The following is an 18,633-nucleotide window of genomic DNA, read 5'->3' as shown; positions in this document are numbered from 1 at the left end:
AAAGCCTACCACTTAGCAATTGCTCTAGATTAGGAAAGCAATTTCTGCTCCTCAACAGTAAAGATCAGAACTGTTAGTGCCCGCTGTACAATTTATCTGCAGCCTCAGAGACACATTAAACTATTTTAACAGCCTACTAATAGGCAAGAACAGGCTTACTTACTTTCCAGCTATGTGAGCATTTTCAACATAAGCAAGCGCTGCTTCCAGTCCTTTCAACTGAGCCACTGCATTGGAGTCTGTCACAAATTTCTTGATCAATCCAAGATACTTGGACCATTCAGGACTCTTTTCATCATCTATCTTCTGGAAGAGCTTAAGGGCTTCTTCATAACCATTTAATCTAGCTTTCCACAGCTGGAAGCAGATATCAGACATTTAAATGTTATGTTAGTACAATCTTAACTTACCAATCTCAAAGTTCTTCAATCATAGTTGAAAGTGTGCTCATTAAGCTGGCATCTGCAAGATTTCTCTTCAATGACTATATGGAATAACATGCAACAGGACTAAATACTTGTTCTGCTCCTGCCAAAAATTTTCGATAAAGATGCCAGTCTTCCCCACTGCTCTTCGTAAGCTCTAACTACACCACTGATGAGTAGGTGGGAGCCCAACAATCATTTCAGCTACAAATGCGTAATTTCTCCACATGAATGAATGCACTGATCTTTGAGCATACAAGCTTACGCCATGCAAATTGTCACACTACTAATTTCTGCTTAATAAACATTATTCAGCCCCTAAATTGGCTAAAGCTGATGCAGTTTCAGATCTGTTACACACACACTGTGCAGCTGTCCAGATTACCTATGGCGTACTTAGAGTACCACCACAGAATCACCACAGCAGATACACAGCAAGCCAAACCCAAAGACACGAGTACCTTGTGTTCACATTTCTGATCAATGGGCAGTTTCATCCATTCACTGTCGTCCCCCATTGTAATTCAGGTTTTCTCTAATTACAGTAATTCCTGTGGAGATAAGGACAAGTTAGAACACAGGAAAATACATGTCAGGTGCAACCTGCAACATATTGCTACTTAAAAAAACCTCTACAAGGACAATTCTGTACCAAACCTTACTGCTGGTGTGCAACCCAAACTCAAAATTACATTTAGATATGCACTATTAAGACTAGACCACTATTTTGTTAGCCCTGGAAAGCTATCAGAAGCCATTAAAAATTAGAGAGCAGTGCAATTTGTCGTATTTCAGATACTAGAAGTCTCAATCTGTGAAAGTTTTATTAAACCTGGATGGCATGCAGAATATAATCTCATCTAAGCTTGAGGAAGAACATACTATGATTAAGGCGCTAAAACAAAGGGAGTACCCACCAACACTAGAAAACTGACTTACTGACACATGCTTTGAGCAACAGGTGCCATGAATCAGTGTCAAAAATAATTGGATGCTGGTGTAAGGACAGCCATTTAAAAAACTTTACAAACGGCACTACTGAAATGAACACTACCATGAGAGGAACAAAACCCATTTTTGCAAGCTGGCCACTTTATGCCCTAATTCTAATGTACCCAGTGTCAGCAACTGTCAACAAGAGATCAATGTCGTACCACACGACCAGCTGAAATCCTTACTCATTCAAGTTCCCAAGCATTTTCCTCCTCCTGCCGTTCCCTTTTTATTAAAATAGCAATACTGAGCATTAGGGTACAAGAGATGGGACCTCAGGCTCAACGTCCATATCAGACATATTGCACAACTAACCCGACTGCTCAGAGAATAATGAGAGAACACACCTAATGCAGGGAGATCAGCAAAATGAAAATAGCAGAAGCAGTGATGAGGGTTCCCCAAACAAAATCAACCAGAGAAGGAGTAACACATTCCAGCACACCAGCTCAAATGCACAAAGATGATCAAAATTCTAAAAACTGGCCAGCATATACAACAATATATCACTAAAAGCATATCAACGCACAACATCAGCAGAATATTCCTCATGCAAATTCAGCCCATGCCAGCAAAGCTACGTACTTTAAAACCTACAAAGTATTTCACCTACTGGACAGAGGTTCCCTGCAGAAAATAAACCTCTAGAATCAGGAGCATAATTTCACTGAGGGAAGTTAATATAAGCAGGCTCTCCAAAGCCACCTGTCAGCCACACAAGACTAACATACAGCTAACTCGATAGCAGTATTAGGCTAGCTGCGGTCCACAATAACAAGTGTTTTTCTTCCTTCCTGGATTAGTCAGAAGATACCCCCAAAAATAACACACATCCCCCCCAAATAATACAAATAAATAAACAATACAAATAAAAACAAACAAGTAAAAAGCCCTCAGACCCCCACCAGCCACGAACACCCCCCCCACACCAAACTACGCTAAGCTTAGCTTAAGTATTTATAAATTCATACGGATGTTAATATTGCTCTTACTAGAATTGCATAAACCTACTAATTTGCCCAATGGCAATAAAACAAAAGTCAATGTTAGGACAGAAGTTGACTATGCATAGAAACAAGTGCATCCAGGCATTATTATGGTTTGTCCTTCTCATTTCTCAAACAGTGATGTGGGTATTTTTTTCTTGACATCAGCACAGTTGCACAGCAGTACTGAGAAGTTTGCTTTTTAAGCAAAAAAAAAAAAAAAAAAAAGGCAAAAAAAAATTGTTGCGAGAGCCAATGACAAAGACTTAATTAACCCGCAGAACTATAAGCCAAGGAGAATGAAGGGATCGCTCAACTCGTTATGTAAGAAATTAAAAGTACACAGAAGCGAGGCTACCTAAAGCTCACGCTACTGAACCGTTTAATTCTGGGACATTATCTTTTTAAATGTACAACTTAAAAAAGCTGGAAAAAAAGCTCTGGTCATACCATTCCTCCATGTCAGGAACTGATAAGAAAAAAGGTACTGTGATCTAAAAGCTACAATGAAAATAAAACTCAAGCTTTAAAATCCCATACCCAAACCAAACAATTTTAAGAGGTCAATAAGGCAAGTAAGTTACTACACCTTTTTGCATCAAAGCCCCACCAGCTTTTTGTTATGAATCTTGCCTTCATCTCTTTAAACACTTCTCTCCACAGCATTCTTTTTCACTGCCCAAACCTCTCATTTGTTCTCTCATCCCCTCTTTCAGCCTACTGAAGGAGAGGGTTCAAAATTAAATGCAAATCAGTCTCCTGATTCAATTTCAATGCATTTTACCTATTTAAAAAACAAAAACAAACAAGCAGCACACACCCAAACAAACAAACAAAACAAGCCACCCCACATGCAAAAGCAAGATGCTCACGGCAAACATGGAGGTGGGGAGTAAAACTGTATCTAGCCCTATGATTTTGATGATTTCTCTCCAAAGGCAAAAATGAAACTACATTCACATTAAAAAGTTCTCCAACAGCTCACCCAGCAAAGGCTGCAGGAACGCCCTAGCGTGAATGCAGTTATAGCAGACTTTCTTCTGTCATTCAGGTCAGTTCTGTAGCCAAGCACCATCAGGAAAGATGCAGCTCTACCAGTACAAGCTGTGTTTGTGTTTGGAATACCCTCAACATCCCATTGTAGAAATAACGGGACACTTCCCCAGTGCGGATGCCGATGAGATAAATAGGTACAGTGGTCTCTTCCCAAACTCATGCATGCCTTTGCCAAGAATAAGCAGCATGAACTTAATAGGAAATAGGTAGTTCCGAATCTTGCTCAGGAACTTGGAGGTAATGCAAGTTCTTACCTGTCTATATCATTTTGTTTAAGAAAGCACAAGGAACCAATGTAAAGACAACAGTTATTCACAAAGAGAACAGAAAAATAAACAAAGCACTAGTGCACCTGCCAGCAGCAGAAACACCAGAAGAAAGAGTTAGAAATCTGTCAGCAGCACAAACTTTCTACTTCAACAATAAAAAGAAACATTTATTTCTCTCCAGAAACCTGCTCTTCCAAGGAAAATCTTACTGTAGGACAGCGACTACCTCACTACAATCCTAAAACCAGCTCAAGCCCTAAAGTCACAAGCAACTCTTATAAAGGCCTGTCCATTGCAAGGCTGACACTGATGTACAAGTATTTTTACCCTTGCACATATACAACAGTTCATTGCTACAAAATGCAGCCTCTTGCTTGTACACTCTAATGGTACCATAAAGAATCTAGAAGAACAGGATCTAGGATTTCCCTTCCCAACATCACGATGTATTCAGCTTGGGGGGGGAACACATGTAACGGGACAGACACAGGGACAGGAGACAGATGACCATAAAACTGTGAATTTTCTCGCTCATTTTTCCCCCCACTCGGTTTAAGTCATTTCCCCTACTATTTTTAGTCTTTAGCATCTACAATAGTTACTTCAATTATAAAATGGGTTAAGTTGCCTTCTGTGCTGAATCTGGCACCTAAAAATAGTGATAAAATTATGTTCTCCCCTCCCCCAATAAACTGTTCTAAAGGGATTTGCAAGTTATCAGAAAGTATTCCTCTGTCACAGAGAGAGAGCTCCTTCTTAAACATCCCATCTTTCCAGCTTCATCACTGCTCACGCCTGTCCTAATGCCAAGATCTTGTACTGTCTACATCTTACTAGAATAAAAGACTGTTGTTTCTCCCTTCAATTAAGTCACTGGGTTCTGTGTGTTAATAGACTATCCTGTATTTTACAAAACACTTTTTTTTTTTTTAAAGAAAATAAATATCTGCAAAGACACGTAAACCTCTAGCCATGACTTCTCAACATCCAAATAGCAAGTAGCATCATTATACAATAATGCAGTTAAATTATGTTATTACTAGTAAAGTTGCAGCAATGAAGTGTTTGACCTACATAGCTTTCTTGCTACCACAACTCAGAACAAACAGATTTCAGTCTTCCAGTAACACTATTCATTTTGGCGGCATCCAGAAAACAAGACCTCTGAAGTGAGTGAACGACCGAAGTAAGTTTTGTGCAAGAGATTTATTATTAACCTGGTCAATACAACATTTCCAAAAGCAAGTCAGCGGACGGATCTGCAATGGAGACAAATAACAAATCCTCCCTGACAGTTCTGGGCAAGACAAGTTCTTATATTATGGAGCAGTGACAAAAATACCATCAAGGAAAGAATAGGGTGTCTTTCAAAGGAAGACCATTCAAAAGCACAAAAATATTTACAAGGCACCACAAATGCAAGAATTTCAAGTGTAAAAGTGAGAATTCCCCACTGAATAGAAGTAAGTTCAGGAAACAAATTTATCAACACATGAAAAGATTATGGGGAAGTGTCAATACATGAAAGTTTGGATTAACCACGCACTGCTCTGAAGAGCTCCTACTCAGCTTCTAAATAAACACTTTCTCTGCTACAATTTTTGAGGGCTGAACAGCATCAACCTTATAGCTTTGTAGTATGGGGTACTGCTAAATAAAATCCTTTCATTGTGAACATCTTGAGATGGAAGCGTTTTATTTTGAAGCATACATTTATCATCTATCACTGTATTTTATTATTAAGTTTCAGCTTTCAGACTCTTCACTACAGAAAATGTGCAATGGCAAACTAGGAAGCCATTTTATGCTAAACAAAAACAGGATTTGTTGATGCTGATTGCCCACTTCTGCCTACTCACTTCCACCCATGGAAGATCACCATGGCACAAGAACAGCACCAAGCATTTTGGTATTTCAAAAGCTTCCCAAAAACTTTAAAGAGTAAGTTCTGAGAAAGCAAGACAGACCTTTTAAACAGAAAATTCTGTTTGAAATGTTCCTATATAGTAGGGCACGTACTTGGAGAGCGTATAGCTGTATGTCATGTTTCAGATTATACTAGACTTCTCAGTAGACAGTTCTCTGTCAGGGCAGCCCACAGTTTTCCTAGCAGAAAGAATTTTAATTTGTTTAATGGCAGTTTTGGGTCATATTTTCTCAGTGGCTCTGAAAAGATAAATTTTCACTGTCTTAGAAGTTTAGCCCAGCCTGGTTTTGGTATTTGCCAGCTAAATCTTCTCATTAGATACAACGTAAAGTAGATCACAAAAAAGGTCGAAAAATTAAATTAACCATAAGATAGTTAAATTTGTATTTTAAACCACACCTAGACACACTGGGTATTTTGAAGAGCACACAAACTTAAGAGCTATAGCCAGTCAGCTAGGTAACGTAATTGCTTTAGTTAAGTTCCACATAATTAAAAGGAAAATTGAAGTCCAGATAATAATCCTGAACTACAGATACCTGCAAAAGCAGCAAAGAGTCAGAAGAACTTTCAGACTGTAAACGTGCTTTCCAGCTTCAGGCTGCATTATCTTTTGATGACAGGCAAAAGAACATTAGAGAGGGTAAAAAAAAATCCACAGAAGATAATTTGCTGCTTAGGCAATAAAAATTTATTAGGATTTTAAAGGCTGGCATTTTCAATTAAAACATTAATTAGAAGTTGCAAGATACACAGACTCTTGAAAAAAAGAAAGCAAGACCTCAGAATAATGAAAAGAAATTGGAGAAACACATGCTAAAAAGGAATTGGCTTGCAGGTTGCAGAGTAGATGGCAGCTGAGAGAAGCTACTGCTTCAGCAGCAATGAAATGGCATTCAAGAGCAGGCAGCATTGCATTCTCTCATGCCTGCTCCAGCTCACACGTCCTAACTAAAGTCAGTGACATCTTAATAGCACAAATGGGAAGTTATCAATACAGGAGATAAATACTTCATTTTTCTGGAAAAATATGTTTTAATACACGGTCTCTGAATATAACTGAGGTCATTCTTTTCCATGCACCTAAAAGTCAGAGAACACAGAATAAACTGACCTTCTGCTACAGCCAAGAGCAAAAGCAACTTCTTACTGCATGGGTAAGCCTGGAGCTATGCCAGTCCTACAGAGCAGAGAGGGGCAAGAGGGAAAAGGGCAACCCGCAGGCAAGTTTGTGTGCACTGACATAATTCTAAAGGTGGGTGGCTGGAAAGAGACAGCTGTGGTGCTTGGGGACACGGGTTGGGGTGGGCTGGTCACTGCTGGGGTAATGGTTGGGCTCGATGATCTCAAAGGGCTTTGCCAACCCCAGTGATGCTATGGTTCTATGTCGGTGGGGCTGTGCTTATTAGCTGCAGGATCCCCCAGCCCTCAAGGTGTTTACAAAGCTTGGGCACGGAAAGCCTCGTGTGCTGTTCTTTAAAAAGACAGCCTGAACGGCTGGTAAAGGCAAGCTCGGGCACAGACATCACACCCCAGGCACGACCAGCCGCCCCCCTCTCCTCCCCCACGGCAGGGACCCCGCCAGCAGGCAGCACGGCCCTCGGCCCCCGCCCCTTCCAGAAGGGCACCCTCCGCTCCTGCCCACCGCCGCCCCCGCCCGCAGAGCTGGGCCCGGCAGCAGGCCGCGGCCCGGAGCCCGGCGCCGCCCGCCCGGCATTGTTCCCGCCCGCCGCCCCCCCGGGCCCGGACCCGGGCCCCGCTCCGCCGGCCACTCACCCCGAGAGCTCCGGGCCGGCGCGGCGGCGGGCGGGGAGCGGCGGGCGCGAGCGGCGGGGCGGGCCGGGCCGGGCACAGCCCCTCCCGCCGGCGGGCGGGGCTCGGGGCGCCGCGGCCGCACCTGGGCGGGGGGCGGCCGCGCCGGGGCCAGACAAAGGCGGGCAGGGCAGCGCCGGGCTGCCGGCCCCCCGCAGGGCCACCGGGCAGGGCCACCGGAGCGCGGCGGCCGGCCAGCGGCTCGGCCCCGGTGCTCTCCCGCGGCCGGCAGCCCGGTTACCGCTGGGGCAGGGCCGGCTGCGGCCAGCCCGGAGGACACCGTCACCCCGGGCCGCCAGCAACGCCCGGCCGGCGGGGCGAGGGCCGCGGGAGCCGCCCGCGGAGGTGGGGGTGCGCCAGGCCACGGCCGCAGCGGTGCTGTACTGCCAGGCGCCAGTGCCGGGACGCTGATTCATCGCCCGTCCCTCTGCCCACCGCCTGACGTTTTGGGAGGCTTCTTCTACAGTGACAATGGCAGTTGAAGACGCCGATATGGTGGAAACTGGGTGTCACTAGTTTCCTCCCGAGAAGAGCACCAAGCCGTATGATGCAAGGCTCTGTTTCTCCAGCCATCTTTTTAGCTAGCTGAAGAAAGAAACCTTTTCCAAGCACTGCAGCACCAGCCACACTCCCCACTGAACAACCCTCCAAGTTACTTGTTCCCCATCTCACCACCCCTTCTGACAGGGAGGCACAGGCATGCACAACGCTTTTGACACCCGACATCACGGCAACCCAGCTGTCAGAGACCCCCTCAACAACGCACCCTGTCAGGTCAAGAGACTCCTTGTTCAAACAAGCCACAGCAACGCTGCCGGTGTGAGGCAATGTTTAATTTAACACAAGGGTACAAGGCTTCCCCGTGTCACGCTTCAGAACTCCGCCCCTACAAGGTGAACCGCTGGAACACTACAACAAAGCATCAGTAACACCCTACTGATATCAGTCCTGGACTACGTTGTCTCACAAGCAAAAAAACAACCGTTCTCTTACTGATGCAAATGGCTTTAATGCCATCCTACTCTGGCAGATGCTTCACAAACCATTTACATTAATAGTTTACAAACAAATTAGCAATACAAGTTTATACATTTCTTTTAAAAGCCAGAAAAGGACTTGCGGCTGGTACCATGGAACACAGGATAGATAGGAAGGAGGGGGTGAGGGGAGGAAAGTACCAGATGATCACTGACCACGATTTTGAAAACATTTAATTAAAAGGTTTACAAGTATTTACACCTCTCAAGGGTCCTTCCAGTCATACATCCTACACAACAAAATCTTCCAAATCAGATACTTAAAATTGACAGTCAGTCATCTCTACTCAACAAAACATTCAGAGCACTTTCTAATTGTACATACTGTTCAAGATGTAAGGAAGTGATCTATAAAAAGGGGCAAACCAGAGGTGTTACAGTTTCTGGGTGACACAATCATGGTAGCAAGAAAAAGAAAACCACTGACCGAAAGAGCTTACAACAGGCCAGGTGAATTTCAGCTGTAAATTTCTCACCTAACACACACAGCAATGCACAAGAGAAACAACATTTAAGGTGACACTGGAAGTCAGGTTTTCTGAGCTATTAAATGGAATGTGACCTTACTGTTTTAACAGACATCAGTGTGATATTACCAGCCCCACCATGGCAGAGCAGGTTTTCAGAAGCACAGGCCCAGATTACATAACTGGCCCATACCTGGGAAAGGACAAGAGCCAGCATGGAAGTCAAGTCAAACAAAACACAAGTCACACACATACAGAGAATCAGCAATCACATCTCATCACCATGCATTCACTTCTTTACATTACGAGTATCAAACAAGTCTCACATCAGTACAGATTTAAAGCAGTCTGACTAACTCTCATTTCCAGGTTTCATTTATTTTTGTGCAGGTGTCACATAAATAATTTATTCCATAGCAGGCTCCCTGCCAACATTCTCAACTTTTTATTTTCAAGAATTATCTACAATTTGTTTATAACCACTGTACTTGAAAGCCGTTTTTTGTTGATTCTGCTCTATAACTGGCTTGATTGTTGCTTAAAAAGTTTAACCCTATTGCAACTCTTGAAGGCAGGAGAAGGAAAAAAAGAAGGTGCATCTGTAAGTTTTAGATGAGGGAAAGCTACCAAACCCACAAAGTTGGAAGAAAGGCCAAGCCTAAGGCAAGGAAGTCAAACCTAATTCTAATTTTTGCACAACCAACTGATCTGATACTGGACACCAAAAAGTCAAGATTGCAAGAGTAATTTCTACCTATTCATTCTTCTTTCTGACTTGACCCTATCACAAAGTGTTATTAAAAGATTTTTACAAGTTAGAATACTTCAATATTTGAAACTCTCAGCATTTGTAAATATGCATCTTCACGGTTTCAAATTAATAGATTTGTTCACTGAAAGTCTACAGCAATACTTTCTCTGATACACAACTGATAAGGAACGTCTCCCACAGCTGGTAGTCCAACATCCCAACAACTACGCATCCCCTGCTCATTTGCAGAGGGCAACCTTAACAGCACTGTAGTTTAGCAGAAGTACTGCAAGATGCAACACTAAACACAAAATATAGGGGCAAAAAAAGGAAAAATACAGGATAATTTAGATAGATGGTACACAACAAACACAAATCAGTTAGAAAACTGTAGCAAATGATGTTGTAATTATTTTATTTTTTTTTTTTAGTTTTGTTTTTAGAACATAGTGCAGGTCAGCTTAAGCTGCACAGAAGTTTAATTTCTCAGTCTCTGCTACACAGAGCTTTGGGTCTCTCACTGACCGAAGTCCAAGCTCAAGAGGAAAAACACCCTACATGCTGACCTGAAAGCTACTGTCTTAGGAAGAATCACAAGACTGACTCAAGAACAGAATCAAATGAAAAGGGGAGGGAATGAGGGACACCACGACGACATGGGACCCACATTCCTGTCCAGACTCTCTTCACATACAGTAAAGAAATTTCAACAGGAATGCTGAATCCCTAGTGCAGAACCCTGGAGATGCAAGACTAACACCTGCACCCAACAACAGAGCTATAAAAATGGAGATGAGCTCATACCTTTTGCTTTAAGATTATACCCACCTCAGGGAATATTTTCCTCAGATCATTTTAGAGGGGAAACCAATCCTACACCCAGCCTCCCGAAACGCTGGCTCGGGGGACAGAGAACCCCAGGCCCGTATGTCCCCCCAGGAGGATTAGGAAGGGGATGGGCTCGGCTCCCACGCCGGCCATGAGGCCCACCCTGCCGGCCGCCTCCCAGGCAAGGCCCCAGCAGCTCCCAAACGCGCCTGGGCCCACAGTGATGACACGAAGGAGGCGACCGAGGCGGCGCAGCCCGGGCCGCAGCTCCCTGCAGGCCCCGGCCCCCCCCGCTCCGCGGGCGGCCTAAACGATCGGCGCCCCTTAAGCTTCTACAGCGTGGCGTGGTACAGGCCGCGGCCTCCCACCGGTGGCGGTCGCGGCCCCCGCAGGCACAGCAGCGGCTCCGGGCGAAGCCCACGACCACCGGTCGCTCCGGTGAAGGGCTGTCAGCACCGCTCGGCACCGTGCCGCCGCCCAGTCCCCAGGTGAGACGGGGGAGGCTCAGGCCCAGCGGCGGGGGGGAGGCCCAACCCACCACCCCCCGCAGCAGGCCGGAGAGCCACAGCGGGCAGGGGAAGCTGGCCAGGCCCCCACCACGGAAGGGACAACGTCGGCGACTCTTACCTAAGCCCCCGCGGGTCGGGTGCGGTGAGCGTCCAGCCGCTCCTCAGCGGGGTTTGAAATCACTAACACCGCCCGCACCTCCCAGTGTCCTCAGTGCGCATTGGTCGGCGCCGGCCCCACCCACGCCCGCAAACGCGCACTTCATTGGTCCGTTTGAATCCGGCAGCGACGACGCGTGCTCTGCGCGCTCCTCTATCCCCTGTTCCCCTGAGGCAGCCGCACCGGGTCGCCGTGCCGCAGCCACGGGCCGGGCCGAGTCGAGGGAGACGGCCGCCGCGGCTTCGGTAAGGACGGCTGTAGGGCTCGCTGCGCCCGGAGCAGCGCCTGGTGCCGGCAGCGCGGGGCTGAGGCGCTGCGTGAGGCCCGAGGCAGCTGTGCTGGGCCCGGCTCCGAGGGGGCTGCGTTCAGCTTTGGGGAAGATCCCGTTACAGGGGAATGGGCTTTCTCTTTAGTATCTTTAATAGGATTAAGTGAGTTTGCAACAGTAACTGTGTATGGTTTGATGTACGGCGTGTTTTACTTCCTTTGTTTCTTCATTTCAGCCGAAGCAAGCAAAGGGAAAATTCCTAGGGGTAATGGGAGCACAAGACCAGGGGCAGCAGAGCGCCACCGACACGTCTGTAATCAATCCTACGGTGCCATCTCTCCCCACCACACTGTGTAAGCATCCTTTTTAAAAAAAAACCCCTGAGGTGATTATGTTTTGGCCTGAACTCAGTGGAATCACTTTTGCACTGTGCTTCAACTGTGAAGTTAGCTTTATTCCAGCTTCGGTGTTTTAGGTACTCCTTTCAGTAGGGAAGGGTAGAACAGGGTGTATGATCAACACCAGTACTGTAGTGTCGGTTATCACCAAATGTTTCATTCATTATTCAGCTTTTTGTGTTATTTAAACCCTCGGTTTTAATAAAATGCAACAGAACATTGAACAAAACCCCTTACAGAAAAAACAGCTCTTCAGAGCTTTGTTTTCCATTGGGCAGAGGCTTGAGACCAGTACAGTCCCAATACTTTCCAAAAAGAGGAACTTCAGCTGTTGCACTATTAAAAGGGTAACAAAAAGGCAAAAAAGCAAGGTGGGGGATTATGTGTGTACAGGAATCTGCAAAAGTGCATGAGTGTGGATATTTGGTCCTTGATTCAAAGCTGTAGCGGCAGAGGCGTGTCTTAGGATCAGATTATTGAAAGAACCCAGATCTGCTCCCACCTTCTTGTCCCTCTCAAATGAAGCAAAGTTGACGTTCTGTGCGAAGATGGCTGGGAGCCTCTCTTTCAAAGAAGAGTTCAAATAGCATGCATGAGTCACAACCAAAAGCCAGGCAGAATGGTTAAGAAAAGCTAAATTTATATTAAATTATCATCAACCCCTAAAATACTGAACACAGTGGTTAAATAACTCCAGAAAGTCCAATGTCTCCAGTAAGTAACGTTAAAACCATTACACAGGAACACACGGAAATCACTGACGTTAGCTCGGGACAGACAGGAGAGAGGTTTACTTTTTACATAGTAAATCAGTGCTCAAGAGATCATCCTCCAGTAGCCTTTCTACATTCTTAACATCCTAAGTGCAACGAGGGTCTTCTCTTCCCCAGAATGGGGAACCATGATGCACTCCCTAGGCAGCATCTCATTGGGGCTGTCTAGGAAAAAGAAACTAATTTCGGCCCACCTCCCTGGTAGAGGAGAGGCTGTGGGACATAGTGTTGCTCCTTTTCACTGTAATCATTTGAAGAAGGTTTTGAATGGTGGTTAGGCTGGAGTGTGCAGGGTCCCTCCTAAGAAGCAGCAGAGAATATTTATTAAGGTGGAGATCACAAGCACCATGTGTTGTTGAAAAGACTGACTGGGTTTTCCTTTCCATTCTGCACTTGTGACTGGGACAGCAATTATTTTGACAGGCTGACTGAACCTCAAGCGACAGGTCTGGGCAGTTGTTTTTCCCTTCACCCCTGTCCCACCTCAGGATTTTGGTGCACACTCACATAAGCTATTGGGGAAAAAATAAACAAAACCAAACAAAATACAAACAAACCCTGTTCTCCTAGAAGTTGAAGCCTTCCTCCCCATCCACCCACTCACTCCCCGCACTGATGCCCTGGCCCCAACATGTGGTTTCTGTTCAAATTGATTCTTCTGCCTACGCTCGAGCCCGCTGGTGCTGTCCCTGCATGAGGTGGCTTAGACAGGCAAAATCCATGTCAGTGAAAACACACTCCTTTCTCAGTTCCCAGTTGAGTCCACACCTCAATCCAAAAGTGCCTCTCTGCCCAACAAGAACAATGCTTCCCAGGCTGGAGTCAATCAAATAAATAATTAAATAAAAATCTAATTTTTTTTTTTAAAAAAATCCCTCTGGGAGTAGGGAAGAGTCCCACATTAGCAGAGGGAAATTTCCAAGCCTTAGGTCCAGTTCGTTTTCCACAGGAACATACACCAGTCAGCCCAATGGTGCAGAGTTTCAAGCCACCCAGCCAGGTCAAAGCTGCAACCTTCCCCTTTCCGCAAAGCTACCTCTGCTGTGAAAGTGCAGCCAACCTGCTGGCAACTGTCATGTTTTCCAGGAGTAGTAGGACTGTCAGTCTATGAACACAGTTAAAGCAGAGTAGAATGGATTTTCCTTTTTTTTTTTCTTTGTCTTCTTACCAACTGGAAAAGTATCGCATGGGAGGCACACCCTCCCCACGCCTCTAAGCCATACCCGTAGCATAAGCTTTGCTCTCTTTACACCACAGGTGGGAATGTACTTGACCTCTTACCAGGAGATAAAGAGGTTACAGAGTCTGCCATGAGAAATTCTTCAGCGGAAAGTTCTGCTTCCAAGTATCTGATTTGACACTTAATGTTTTACTGTGATAGTATCCATATGACTTGAGGGGTTAATATAAATTTCATTTTTGAAGAAAAATCAAGAGGTATTTAACTTTTTTTCCCCTCTGAACGGATGACAAGAGAAGTCAAGAGAATATGAAAAGGTGGCAATGGTCCTTGGGAGCATGCAGGCCCCAGCTCTGGATCCTGCTGGGGTGTAACTGCAAGGGTAGGGTTACACCCCCTAGAAGGTAAAGGCCTTGGAAGCCAGAGAACAACTGAAGCTTGTGTGGCTGATGGGACAAATGGGTTTGCAAGGAGAGCTATTTAGTGGTAACAGAAGAGCTTAAAGTGCAATTCTATCTGATAAACAGCAATTTAAAATGGCCCTTACAGCTCCGTGATTATTGTCACTTATTCTAGGTCAAATGGGCTCAGCCTAGTAATAAAGCAGTTCCTAACCAGCAGCATTGAGCATTCCCCTGGGAAAGACTCGACCTAGGAATTCTCTCTTTTCCCTCATTACGGTAATCAAAGGTCCTAAAGGCCATGAGAATTGGGACCTTACAGAATTGGGACTAGTGGGGACTCAGCAAATTTTCTTCTTTTTTTATATATCAATTATGCAAAGGCAAGAGCAGAATTTAGGTCTTGCTGAGGTCCATTTTCTCCCATTAGCTCTGCAGAGTGGAGAACAATACCAATCTCCTCTTTCCTCAAGTTCAGCACTCTGACTCCATTACCCACAGGGAGCAGTTCTGAAGGGGCCATTTCCTAACTCTTGTTTTTCCAGAGTAGAAACATGTTTTAACAGGAAAGGGGAGAACAGGAGCAGTGTCCACTGCCAGCAACAGACACAATGCTCCGATCTGAGCATTCCTTGAAGTTTTTACTAGCTGATGGGAAAGTAAGCAGTGATGCTTTCATGAAGCGAGTCATGGCAACTGTGGTTACCCTCTTTATGCCCTCAGAAGGTGACCTGATGCTATGTCAATGTCCCCTTGAGCCCCAAAAAGCATAGTCCATCCATTCCGAGACCTCTCTCAAGTCTGAGACCCCTCAACACAAAGCCTCAAAGAGTGCTGCTAGTGCTGGAATGACATGGGGAACTTCTGTGACCAGGAGCTAGCAATGAGGCAGCTCTGCTCTCTTCATGGGCACTGACGATGAGCTGGACGGCACAAGACTTGCCAGGGAACACAGAACCTGAACCAGATTCAGGCCAGAGGAGTCACTGCAAAAGTTAACGTGGCAGCTTCCAGGAAAAGGGAACATATAAATAAACCACAGACAGTGAAAATGAGCCAAAAGGGTCTCTGGGTTCCAACCCACCCATCCTCCCTCTCCAACCACAACAGCACAGCTGCCCAAGCTCCCTGCTGAAAGGCAGTCGCAGTCTCTGGGCCCCTCGCAAGAGAGGCTGGTCTCTGGGCCCTTCCTTGCCTAGCAGGCAGAGTCCTGTCTTTTTTTGTGCAGAGCAGAGGCTAGGGAGGGTACGAGCATTTCCAAAGTCACGTGTACTTTAGACCTCGCTCTCCATGGAGGGCTTGCGTTGGTGTTTCCAGCCTGTGTCTGGGAGTGAGCCACGCCGTTCCGGAGTGGCTGCTGCTGTGTTAACACTGCTGCATTCAGACTGTTCTTCCTGTAGCAGCTGCTCAGTTTCGGTGTCATCCAGTGAACCAGAACTAGCCTGGATAGAGACCGTGTCTGTCTTCATGCAGACGTGGTCCCGGAGGATCCCACCTCGGGAGCTCCGAATCTGCTTAAGATCATCCCACTCGGAATCATCACTGGATAAAAGGCATATCCCCTCCACAATCTTGATCTTCTCCTTGGTGTAGCTGTGGTCAGGACCAGTCTAGGGAACAGACAGATGAATGAAAAAAACAATACATCTATGGAAAAATATGGCAAAGAGCAAAGCAGAGCTGGAACACAGACAGCGAAGCAGACAAAAGGCTGGACCTCCATGTAAACGGCCACTGGCTTTGACTTTTACAGCAGCAGAACCCATTCCAAGTTTCCCTTCAGTTCTTCACCACCCTCAGAGGAATCCTCCCTGCATGAGCTCTCATTCCAAACTCCAGGAGCCTTCAAATCATAGAAGGGGAATGAGGATGAGCTGGGCTCTTCTAATTCAACTATATATATTCCCTGACAGCAGGGACTAAGAACAACACTGAGCCTAAAAAGGAAGAGAAAAAAACGCACAGAATGGGAAGCAGGAACAGCCAAAGGACTTCATGGTAAGAGTAGACAGGGCATCTATTCTAGGTCTGTAATATCTTTCTAACTGAGTCATTCCAGATTTGCCTCTCAGCTGGAATACCACCGTTAAGTCCGAATCTCACAGTGATACAGGGGAAGGAGATTATAGGGAAACAATGGAAATGATCAGAGGCTAAAGGGACCACACTGAGATTACAGCAGTGAAATCTGTCTAACTTGGCTGAGACAAACAAGGAGCATTTGAACACCTGATCCGTCCCTGAAGAGAAAGTGGAGGGGGCGGGGAAATATGTATCTGGGTATATCTAGGAGCAGGAGAATTAAGAGAAAAGTGGAAAGGATTTAGACTCCCAGATAAATAATCCTGGTTTATTCTTAGTAGGTAAGGCTAAAATGGCAGGAAAGTTTGGGAAATCTGTTGGATAGTACCTTTGAAAAACAAAGTCAGGAAAAAATCTCCTCTGCCTAAAAGTCTTGCTGTGATCCCTGCTAAGCAATCTAACAGATTATCATGCACACTCCTACAGAAATGACCTTTTTCAAATCTCACATACCAAGTATGAGTAGCCAAAGCCAAAACCAAAGGATCTGCCACAGAAAGTTACCTATACCTTCTTGACAGACCGTAGAGCTGGTTTACAGACATAAAAGCAGGGGGGAAAACCAAGGAAGAGCAATTAGTATGGGACAGTGCTTGAGCCACACAACAGAGCTTGAGTGAGGGAGGCAGGATCAAACACATAGAGCAGTGATACCTGACGTGAGGATGTGGACGGAAATCAGAAGAGGGAAGATGAGAAGCTATCTGAGTGATAAGAAAGCTTCTGAGGAGAAAACAGAGGAGAAACTAAGCGCTGCAAGATATCATATTAGACACTCTCCACCCTGTGTGCCACAGGGTGGACCTCTGCAGGGCCTTTAAAATGCTCCGTTTAAAAAGGGTTCCACTTCTCTCCCTATCCCACCCCTTCCAGGCAGTGCACAGCCAGGAGCCACCTTCTCATTACCAAACCACTTCTGGCTGCCTGGTTCCCCCAGTGACTGTCCAAAGCAACCTTGGTTCAGCAGTCCCTAACCAGGACTGTCTCCAGGGAAGACAATTGCCTTTGACTCCCGTACTTCGAGGGCCAGCAGCCAGTACGAATGAAATACAAGACACTGTGGGAGCGGGGAAGAAGCAGGAAGCTAGCAACAGGTCTAATTCGCAACAGCTCACTGGGGAAGAAGTGCTGCTGGCTGATCTCCACAGGAGCCCGAGCAAGTCACTGAAGCCATCCTCCTATGTCCTAGAAGTAAATGCTGACAAGTTGCAACATTTCCCCTGTACTAAGGCCTGCAACACCCAACAGCAGCTTGAGCTGGGCTCCTATATCCTTAGCAGCAGCTCTTACCTCTTTCTTATAGCACAACTGGTTGTACATGGTCGGTTTGGGAATCGCTTCAATCTTCACCTCCTGGGTAGATGTCCGATAGGAGGGATTACTGTAGGTTAGGTTCCCCAAGCCAGGGTCCGTGAACTTGGACTTATTATGCCTAAAAGGAGAGAGCTGTCAGAAAAGACACAGGGCCCTCCTGCCAGGACTCAAAAGTTCCTGAGTGCTCAGCAAGTGGAAAGCTCCAGCCATCTTCACTGCCCCTTCAGAGAGAGAATGCTGGCCTCACCTGGCTTGTCAGCTGTCAGCACATTCACTAGCTACCAGCACAGCAAGGCGCTGCCACGTAACCACTAAAGCGATACTGGCAGTAACTGGTGAAGCTCTCTGGCAAAAAGCACATGAGGTCACACATGTACTAAGAGAGGAATTTTCTCACATTCCTGCCCATAACTCCCAAGCTCTCTGCAGAAAATTTAGCCAGTAAGGTTTCCAATAATAGATTTGCATGCCCAACACTTCAAAGGCACAGGACTCAAGCCTTGCAAATAAAGTCATCCAGCACTGCTTCCAATGGAGAACAAAGGGATTATAAATGACAGTAAGGATGAAGTGCTTTCAGGAGCCTTCTTCTCCAACCCTAGATTTTACTATTGGTCAGGAGATGGGGGGAAAACGATCACTTACCTATATACAATTAAAGCAGCAATGAGTAGCAAAATAAACAAGATGCTGAGAAGACCTCCAATAATGTAGCTGACATGCAGTCCTTCTCCTGAAAGTGAACAGCAAGGGTAGTTTATGCACTTGCCTTAACTTCCACTAGATAATGCTGACCTCAGTGTAACACCTAAGACAGTGGTTTTACACCATACGCAAGTCTGTAAAGTAACATGTCAGCACACCGAGGTTTAGCAGAGTGTTTGGTTTGGCTTCATATGAAACCAGACATCTGATAACCCTCCCTCCCACCCAGGCCCCAGCAAACCAAGGAGCATCAAGATCTTCGTAACAGGGTTGGATAAAGACGAGTTAAACCCCC

At 45.8% G+C, this 18,633-nt stretch overlaps 3 protein-coding genes across 7 annotated transcripts in view; 1 reads left to right on the top strand and 2 right to left on the bottom strand.

Moving 5' to 3' along the window:
* CKAP5 (cytoskeleton associated protein 5) overlaps window positions 1-11,286 on the bottom strand; it is a 54,264-nt gene extending 42,978 nt beyond the window's left edge. Inside the window, exons 1-3 of one of the 2 annotated variants that reach the window (XM_055717326.1) lie at window positions 11,179-11,286; window positions 887-976; window positions 164-357 (exon numbers count right to left, since the gene is read on the bottom strand). In XM_055717326.1, coding sequence (XP_055573301.1) covers window positions 164-357; window positions 887-943 — 251 coding nt within the window. In that variant the 5' untranslated portion in view covers window positions 944-976; window positions 11,179-11,286. Of the gene's footprint in view, window positions 1-163; window positions 358-886; window positions 980-11,178 lie in introns of those variants that run through there. The other variant, XM_055717328.1, reaches the window with a different exon arrangement.
* On the top strand, window positions 10,703-14,051 carry LOC129736540 (uncharacterized). The gene is made up of 4 exons (XM_055717030.1): window positions 10,703-10,737; window positions 11,264-11,462; window positions 11,721-11,838; window positions 13,914-14,051. Exons 1-4 carry the CDS (start codon window positions 10,703-10,705, stop codon window positions 14,012-14,014), a joined length of 453 nt encoding a protein of 150 aa, XP_055573005.1. The 3' UTR covers window positions 14,015-14,051.
* The window catches only part of LRP4 (LDL receptor related protein 4), an 83,456-nt gene continuing 77,326 nt past the window's right edge, over window positions 12,504-18,633 (bottom strand). For 2 of the 4 annotated variants that reach the window (XM_055717329.1, XM_055717330.1), the window contains exons 36-38: window positions 18,279-18,366; window positions 17,610-17,751; window positions 12,504-15,847 (exon numbers count right to left, since the gene is read on the bottom strand). In XM_055717329.1, coding sequence (XP_055573304.1) covers window positions 15,512-15,847; window positions 17,610-17,751; window positions 18,279-18,366 — 566 coding nt within the window. In that variant the 3' untranslated portion in view covers window positions 12,504-15,511. The other 2 variants (XM_055717331.1, XM_055717332.1) reach the window with 2 other exon arrangements.

This window comes from Falco cherrug, chromosome 7, assembly GCF_023634085.1.
Source record: "Falco cherrug isolate bFalChe1 chromosome 7, bFalChe1.pri, whole genome shotgun sequence".
Lineage (NCBI taxonomy): Eukaryota > Metazoa > Chordata > Aves > Falconiformes > Falconidae > Falco > Falco cherrug.
Note: the sequence above shows the minus strand (reverse complement) of the source record. Positions and strands in the feature narration are given on the sequence as shown.

Coding starts and splice junctions, on each gene's coding strand:
- LOC129736540 (XM_055717030.1), top strand. CDS start 10,703: ATGAGGCCCACCCTGCCGGCCGCCTCCCAGGCAAG. Junction 10,738..11,263: donor CCGGCCGCCTCCCAGGCAAG/GCCCCAGCAGCT, acceptor CGCACCTCCCAG/TGTCCTCAGTGCGCATTGGT. Junction 11,839..13,913: donor ATCTCTCCCCACCACACTGT/GTAAGCATCCTT, acceptor TTTACACCACAG/GTGGGAATGTACTTGACCTC.